The sequence below is a fragment of the Saccopteryx bilineata genome, chromosome 3 (genome assembly GCF_036850765.1).
Source record: "Saccopteryx bilineata isolate mSacBil1 chromosome 3, mSacBil1_pri_phased_curated, whole genome shotgun sequence".
NCBI lineage: Eukaryota > Metazoa > Chordata > Mammalia > Chiroptera > Emballonuridae > Saccopteryx > Saccopteryx bilineata.
Window position 1 is genome coordinate 150,036,832 of NC_089492.1, and position 9,191 is coordinate 150,046,022.

At 44.4% G+C, this 9,191-nt stretch overlaps 1 protein-coding gene across 1 annotated transcript; it reads left to right on the top strand.

The window, feature by feature from the left end:
• The first annotated feature begins 2,635 nt into the window (after positions 1-2,635).
• ZNF514 (zinc finger protein 514) lies at positions 2,636-8,591 on the top strand. Its single transcript, XM_066266489.1, is given in 10 exon segments — positions 2,636-2,830; positions 4,966-5,092; positions 5,438-5,530; positions 7,530-7,604; positions 7,607-7,700; positions 7,702-8,042; positions 8,045-8,380; positions 8,383-8,426; positions 8,428-8,491; positions 8,494-8,591. Coding segments are annotated over 10 exon segments (1,467 nt in total).
• The last annotated feature ends 600 nt before the right edge of the window (positions 8,592-9,191 follow it).

Sequence of the window (9,191 nt, forward strand, 5' to 3'; positions counted from 1 at the left end):
TGATGGGTGGGCAGTGCGAAACCCCTGCAAGTCCTTGCTCAAAGCTTCATTAAAGATAGTGGGGGAGTTCTTGAACACTTGGGGAAGCCTGGTCCATGTATACTGCCCCACTAGTCTATTCTCTGGATCATTCCATTCAAAAGCAAATATTTCCTGGCTCTTGGGGCCAATGGAATACAGAAGAAAGCGTCCTTCAAATCTATTACTGAGTGATATGAGTAGGGGGCAACAAGCTTAGCAAAGTGTAGGGATTTGGCACTGTGGGGTGAATAGTCTCTACCCAGGTGTTTACTTCTTGCAGATCCTGCACCGGGTGATAGTCCTGGGTCCCAGGCTTCTGGACTGGGAGCAAAGGTGTGTTCCAGGCTGACTGGCATTCCGGAGGATACCTGCCGCTAATAAGCGCTTCAAATGCTGTGCTATGCTTTGCTTAGCCCATGCAGGTATGGGATATTGCCTTACCCACCCTGGGCTAGCGGTGCTCAGCAACTGCACTATGACAGGTGGCTGATGAGCAGCTAGGCCTGGTGGGTTGATTTCTGCCCACACCCTGGGCACCTTTTTTTTGCAACTCCTCTGGAACACTGATAGTTTCGTCCTTACCTTCCTGGAGGGCTGCTAACAGATATTCTTCAGATATGGGCACTGTTACCTCTAGGCTGCCTCCTTTGCTCTGCCAACCTCCAGATCATCCCTGGTAATATATACTTTCTGGGCTATTTCTAATAGCTTACTCTTATTTTCTTCTTCAAATCTCTTTATCTTCTGTAAGCTTTTTCCTAATATCTGAAGCGGCCTGAGTCACAAAGGCTATATTTACTAGTATCCTGTTCTCTTCTGCCTCAGGATCTAGAGGGGTATATACTCTATAAGCCTCTATGAGTCTTTCTAGAAAGGCTGCTGGGGATTCCTCTCTTCCCTGGATGACTTCACTAACCTTACTAAAGTTAGTGGGTTTCCTGGCTGCTGCCTTTAAGCCCCGTAACAGAGCCCGGTGGTACTGGAACAGTGCTTCCCTTCCCCCAGCCCGAGAAGTTTGCGCCCCCTCTCCGCGCCGCCCGCCTGCAGGCCCGCGCACTCACCTCGCTGCAGGCAGGACAACTTGTGGGGCGCCGCCGTGCCCAGCCAGACTGAGCCACCCCCGAGGAAGTCCCAGCACCCCAGAGCAGCCGCACACCACCTCCGGGCCGCCGCCCCTCCTAAGGCAACCTGGTGGTCCCCCGCTCCCGGGAGGTCACCATATTGATGCCAAACTTAGTGCAGACACCAGATTGGCATAGCGCAATACAGCCCAGAACTCCTGGGCTCAAGCGATCCTCCTGCCTCAGCCTCCCGAGTAGCTGGGACTACAGGCATGCACCACCACGCCCGGCTTCTCAGTGGCGATATTAATCCACACATCTAGATACAGGCAACACACTATTAACACAGGGAACACACTTGTTTCTCTCACACTCAACTCAGTCATTCAGGCTCAGACAAAACACAGCACAGTGCAGGGCAAAAAGGATTCCTAATGTGACCGGTCACTTCTGAGTTAACAAATCCAAATATCCAAATTTCAGAGGGCGGAGTCCCGCCTCTGAAAGCCCTGGGTGGATTACCAGCAGCGTCCCACCTACCACCTCAGGAATGTGCACTCTAGAGCTCAAAGGCCTCTGACCCAAACCTCCACCAAGGGAGAATCCCGGGCGAGCCCCCAGTGGGTAGCATGCACTGGGTACAATAACAGACATCAGAGACTTTCAGGAATATAGATGTTTCTTTATTGGCCAGTTTAACCTGCGCAGGGGCGAATTCCCAGGTGTCCGGAGACACCCTACTCACAAGGAGCTACAAACGGGAATCGCGCCTGGCGCTTACAGCTAGTTCCTTATACAATATATCCTAAGTAAGCAAGCATAATACAGAAGCAGATGTGGCGGTTACCTATTCGCTAAGGGGGCTGCACATAGCATAGCAACAGGGGCTGGGTCTAGCTCATTGGCGAATTTCAAACATAAACTTCTGATAGGGGTTTTTAAACAATGGAATGCAAACGTTTGTCTTTCTTTGTTCTCAGCCTCACAGGGTCCCTATCTGTCTCTACTTCTTGAATGACCTTGGGCATGGTATTCCTAACAGAACAGGAGCAGGACCTGCCTGTAACCCTTAAGTTCCCTGTTCCATCAGTGCCCTGCCTATATCCTATTATTTTAGATATTCTGATCTTATCTTGGTCCTTACACTCCTCAGTGACATGTATCACCCCTGCTCACAACCTATTGTCCCAAGCAGGTCATGTAGCCAAGTTCTATGTCCATGAGGTGGGTAGTATAAGCCTACTATAGTGAGGGGCCCAAAGGGCAGGGTAGTAAATATTTTGAACAAATAATTAGTCTTCTCCTCTCAGTGATCTTCCAATATTAATTTACCTCCCTCCACACAAACTCCCCAAGAGAGAGAACCCCAAAGCCCCATCCTATTAAAGCATCAAGATCAAAGTCCTGGGTGGTGAAATAGTCTTAGCATCAGGACTGGATATTTCTCCTCTGGGTGTGGAGACCTGTGAACTAAAAGAACAAGTTGCCCAAATCCGCATATACAGTGGGGACAAGATAACCACAACAAACACCCCTGTTCAGAAAGGGGGAGCATGGGAGGTGCCCAGCAATCCCAGGGCCATGACAGGAAATTCTACTGGGAAGACTTCACTGACCTTGGGAGTAGGGACATCTCTGGTTCTGCCCTGGTTCTGCTCCCTGAGTGGAGCTCTCAGTCCAGTGTTCTGTGCCCTTGGCTCAGTCCTCGGAAGTCACTTTTGCAGTGTTCTCCTTGGTTACAGATGAAGGTAATCAAGGAAAAGAAGCTCTCTTTAGGGTCAAGCAGCCTTTTTAATCTTTCCTAAGTAGGTTTTTGGCTCAGGGATTTTTTTCAGATATGAACATTCAAGTGTAATTCAAAACTTTAATTAGCTTTTTATATATTTGCTTCTGTTAGCTCCATGTATCAGGAGCTTTACACATAGTTTTTTTTGTTTGTTTGTTTTGTTTTTGTGACAGAGACAGAGAGAGGGGCAGATAGGAACAGACAGGAAGGGTGAGAGAAGAACCATCAATTCTTCTTTTTGGCTCCTTAGTCTCCTTAATTGTTCATTGATTGCTTTCTCATATGTGCCTTGACCTGGAGGCTGCAGCAAAGCTAGTGACCCCTTGCTCAAGCCAGTGACCTTGGGCTTAAGCCAGTGACCCTGCACTCAAGATGGTGAACCCTCACTCAAGCTGGTGACCTCAGGGTTTCAAACTTGGGTCCTCTGCATCCCAGTCCAATGCTCTATCCACTGCGCCACTCCCTGGTCAGGCTACACACAGTTCTTTTTTGAAATATGTCCTTCAGTTTAGACTTAATTATGGAGCTTTTTGGGTTCCCTTAGAAAAGCCATACTTTTGGTCACTCTAAGCATTTTGGTCCCACTGAAAGGATATACTGGGAGCCATATGAAATTATCTAGAGGTTTAAACAAAAGGTTTGAAAAACACACCCATGACTTGGTCCTTGCCATTAGGCTGAGTTTTAAAGGTCCTGTGTTATGCAGAAATCTTATCTATATTGTCTGACCAGTTGGAAATGAGAATTAGTTAAATGCCCAACCTTGCAAATCCTGGAATTTTTGGAAATTTTCTTTTGTGTTCCATTTTTATTTTGCAAACCAGCAAACTCTTGAGCTCATTACTTTGTCCAGTGCTGCCACTGACAACCAATTCACACTACTGGTGTTTCCAGCCTCTTCTCTTAATATCACAAACCTGTGCTCTTACATTGGTCATCTTTCAATTTATCGTAGGCAACAATGCTACCAAAGAGTTAACCATTAAATTGCAGGGGCCGCCACTGTGCTGGTAGTTTCCTCACAGCCTGGCCCTAAAGCCAATGTCACATATTTTAGGCTTTCTGTTAGGGCAGAACCCCAGTTGGAGCACCAGTTTTTTTTAACAAGTCAGTTTAGGCTAATTATGCTATAATAACAGCAAACCCTAAAAGACTTACACCCATAAAGGTTTATTTCTTGCCCCATCATACACATGAGGTGGTTTTACCAATTCTCAGAGAAAAGGGAAACGAACAATTGCAGAAACCCCATGAGCTCTAAAAGCTTTTGCCCATAGTAGCTCTTGTCACTTCCTCCACAGTCCACTTGTGAATGATTATTTGACCACACCTGAGTCAGTGGGGTGGGAAGCTGTATCCTCGGGAGGAGGGGCAGTGAATATTTTGAACAAATAATTTTTCACAAGAGGTTACTATGGTAGTGAGTTTTCATCATTTGATTATTTTGAGATTTTTTTGTTAATGTAAAGTTGTTACTCTAACTTATTCTATGGAATTATTAGTGTCTAAGTGGGATTTGATTCTTATACATTTTTGCTGAACTGTGTTCTGACCAGCAGATAGGGGAATAAGTTATAACCCCAAATTATTTGATTTGATGTTAGTAAGAATTGTCATTAAAATTATAGGTCAGAAATTTTTAAATACTTAATTAGAAGATTATTAATACTAGTGCATTTGAGAATACAAACCACTAGAATTAATCTTTGCATTATCAAATGCACCAGTATTAATGTGTTGCTTAATTGATTCTAATTAAATGCAACAAAATAAACCTCTTGAAAACTGAGGAAATAGATTGCATTTACCTCTCCCTACTAAACAGAATGTCTCTGTGTGCCTAATTCTCCTAAGACCCTGATTACATTTCTGAACATCTTACTGTCTATATAAGTGGGCAATGAGTGGGATGCTACAATCCTTGGAGTAGCTTAAACTATTTTTGACATGACATAGTCCAACACTGGGCATTGGGTTAGCCAAGAACTCTTGGAATCCCTTCTTGCACATCCTACGGTTGAGCTCAGACACCAGCCAGTGTCTCCTCAGGGCCAAGGATATGCTTCCAAGGGTGCAAGAGTGTTTTCTGTGTTTCAGGACCTGTTGACATTCAAGGATATGGCTGTGGAATTTACCCAGTGGAAGTAGGGGCAGCTGGACCATGCTCAAAAGGACCTGTACAGGGAGGTCATGCTGGAGAACTTCAGGAACCTGGCTTCCCTTGGTGAGCTCAGCTCCTCCAAAGCCTGCCCATCAGGCTATCTTTATTACTATTATATTTAAAAGCTAGGGGTGTCTGGTCCTGCTTGCTGAGTTTTGCCCTGGGGTTCTGAGATAAGACATTTACCTTTTTTTTGGGACCCAGAGATAATATTTTTGTTGCTTATTCCTAAGAAAAGTCCTGCTTCTTACAAATTGAAGAAGTTTGAAGGCTATTCCCCTTGACAGTTCACATTGCCCATTCTTTGGAAGCTTTCCACACCTATCATACTTCTCTACCCTGAAGACCAGTGGCCAAAGCCTGGCCTCTGACATACACTGGCACAATCTTTTCTTTCTCTACTATCAGAGCTTCTAGTGGCCAAACCATATGTGATTTGCGAGTTGGAGGAAGAAGAGCCCTGCATGTTAAAGAGAGAAATCTTAGCAAATGCCCACTCAGGTAAGTGAGACCTAAGCTTCATTACACATATTAAGAACCAGCTGTGGGTGGGAATCTGCCCTGAACCCTTGGTCAGGGGCTCTCCCTTGAGATGAGTTCACTTGCTAGGAGTCCTTACCTCCAGTACTTTGAATACACATAGACTTTTAAAATTATCTCTGTCAGAAAGAGATGTTCATTTTTTCCTTAGTGTTTACCTTCCTGGTACCCATCTCTGCCCACCTCTTCTGGCTTCTTAGTGCTACACATCATCACTGATGTTATACGATCAGTGTTAGATGGAATCTAAAAATCAACAGTTACAAGTGGCCAGGCAATCACATATTAGCAGGGTAAAGGGAGCCAGCAAGGAATCAAACAGAACAATTCAGGAGCCCAGAAATGAAAGGGTTATTGGCCAAGACAGACAGATGATGTAAAGAAGATCAAGGTGAGGACAAGCTTAATTAAAGTTGAGCTGCACCAGCAGTTTCCAGGAAAAGGACTATTCCTTGCAAGCTGTCAATGGCATCTCCCCGAGACTGTTTATTCCTAGGTGACTTGAGAGTACCCAGGTGGCTCCACTCCTTGGGGAAGAATTCTGGTCTCAAAGCTCTCCTGACTACCATACATAGCCCAAGCATACCGGAGCGAATGGCAGCCTATGCCAGTGTTCATTTCTGAGGCAGATCTTAGCCTCAGGCCAGAGTTAAAGCTCAGGAAAGTAGTGCTCAAATCTGAGAGCACAGACTGGGCCTCATCACAGGAACCTAGAACAGAGGACAGAGAGGGAAGATGCTGATCTCTGCTGATCTCCTCTGTATTCATACTTTCTTGATCTTTTTTCCTTCCAGAATGAGAGCAAGGGTCTGACGTCTTGATCTAGTCTCATGATCAATATGTGTTTACAGTGGCTCTGTTTCAGAATGTCCATAAATGTGGCTCTGTTTCAGAATCTCTTGGGGAACTTTTTAGACATTCAGATCCCCAAGAGCCACATGAGACCGACTAGTGCAGAAGCTGGCCCCTGGGAGCTCTGGTGAGACCTCAGCAGCCATTTCTTTCTGTGGAAGTGTCATTATTATTGTATTAATTTTCTACTGTTGCTGAGACAAACTGTCATAAGCTTAACTTTAAACACCACAGTTAATTATCTCACAGTTCCTACATCAAAAGTCTTGTATGGGTCTTGCACAGTTACAACCAAGGCATTAGCAGGGCTGCATTCCGTCCTGGAATGTCTAGGGGAGAATCTCTTTCCTGTTCATTTGAGTTGTTGGCAGAAACAATTTCCTGCAGTTGTAAAACTGAGGTCCTCATTTTCTTGCTGGATATAAACTGAGGTGTGTTCCCAGCTTCTAGAGACTGCCACATTCCTTGTCTCATGGTGCAGTTACTCTACCTTCAAAGCCATGAATGGTGGGTCGAGACCTCACACAACATCTTTTTGACTCAGGCAGGAAATGTTCTCTCAAAATGATTCATTGGGCCCACCTGGAGTGATCCAGGATTCTCTCCCATCTCAAAGTCTGTGCCCTTAGTCACATTTACAAAGTCTCTTTTGCCATGTAAGGTAACATACTTATAGGTTCTTGGGATTAAGGCATGGACATCTTTGGGGAGAATTATTCTGCCTCTACCTCATTGTGCATAGCAATACAGTACATGTCATATGTATATGCATATAACAAGAATATATGGTACTAACTGTGGTGTTGAGGGAAGACTTTGGCATGCATCATTCCACTCTTCTCTCATATTTACAATCTTTGGACATACCTTATGCCTAGAATTCAAACACTGTTCTCTCAGGCTTTCCTAATCGCCAGTCATCTGCTTATTTCTTATGCTTGACACCCTCCAAAACATTCCTCAGACATATACCATTTTTGGAAGAAACTGTATAGCTCCTTTAGATATTACTTTAAAGCTTATTTATCTGACATACATTCTAGGACTTTACTTCCTCTTGGCACAGAGAATAGTTAATACTAGAATGTCTCCCCACCCCCCTCCCCAGATTGGGAGAGAAGGCCTTAAGCCATAGGATCAATGCTAAATCAGAGAAATTCCAAAGAAAAATTATTCCAGATAGCCCACTGAAAAAACACAGTAGAGATGAACTCTGGTGCTACAAACTGAAAGCAACTTGTGGTTGTGATGACCAGTCAGAGAAATATCCAGAAAAACAAGAGACATCTGAAAGAAAAGTCTCTCATTCAGAAAGTTGCTACCACCCTTAGGGGAGATCATGAATGGAGTGAATTTGGGACAGGTGTAGGCTTAGGATCAGTCCTTTTTGACCAATTTGATGTTCCTACTGGAGAAGGATCCTTTACATGCAATACAGAATTCAGACAGACTTCAGGGAGAAATAATTCTCAGAGAACCCATCCAGGGAAGAACTCTTGTACATACAATAAATGTGGGAAGTCCTTCTATTTCCAGTCAGAACTTAGGCGCCATCAGAGATGTCACACTGGAGAAAAGCCCTATGAGTGCAGTGAATGTGGGAGAATCTTTGTTTACATTTCCCCCTTACTAAACATCAGAGAACTCATACTGGGGAAAAGTCCTACAAGTGCAGCCAATGTGGGAGAGCCTTTAGCCAGAGGTCATCTCTTGTCCTACATTATAGGTTTCATACTGGAGAGAAACGCTACAAGTGTAATAAATGTGGGAGAGCCTTTGGTCATACTTCATCCCTTATTAAACATCAGAGAACTCATACTGGAGGAAAGCCCTATGAATGCAAGGAATGTGGGAGAGCCTTCAGCCAGAGCTCATCTCTTATTGTACATTATAGGTTTCATACTGGAGAGAAACCCTACAAATGTAATAAATGTGGCAGAACCTTCAGCCAGAGTTCATCTCTCAACATTACAGATATCATACCGGAGAGAACCCCTACAAGTGTTAACGAGTGTGGGAGAGTCTTTGCTCACACTGCATCCCTTATAAAACATCAGAAAAGTCACACTGGAAGAAAACACTATGAATTCAGTGAATATAGGCAGGCTTTCAGCTGAAGTACACATGTCACTCAAGCTCAGAGACTATATACTGGAGTGAGATCCTATGAGTGACATGTATGAGGGAAGACTTGGTTGGAGGACACATCTTGTTCAACATTAGATAATACATCCTGAAGATAAGTGCTGTCAATGTCAAGGGGGAAAGTGGGCTTCCAGTCACACCTCCTCCCCCATCAAACATCAGAGAAACCATGTTAATGCAATGAATTTGCAAAGGCTTTAGTCAGAGGATATACATTATTCAGCATCATACGGGGGAGAAGCCCTTCAGTCACTTACTGTTGGGGACTGAAAGCCAACATGGTCTTTGCAGTTTAGATTTTTGGGGGACAGAGGTGTAGGGAACTGGCAGTAAGCTGAAAGTCTGCCCAACCCCCCACCTCACTTGTTCTGTGAAGTTGCTAAAGGCTGTTAAGGGTGCTGGGTTGTTTATACTCATCCTACTCCCATGTCCCCCGGCAAGACTGGAGGCAAGTTTCTTTTATTCTTGTTTGTGAAGCTAAGATGTTATGTATGGTGGGGGTTTTCTGCACTTGTTAGAATTCTTGGGTTGCCTTGAAAATGTGATCAGAGATCTCTGATTTGCTAATGGCCTCATTTTGCCCTATAAATAAAGCAAGAAGCAGGTGTGGAGCACTCTGTTCTTG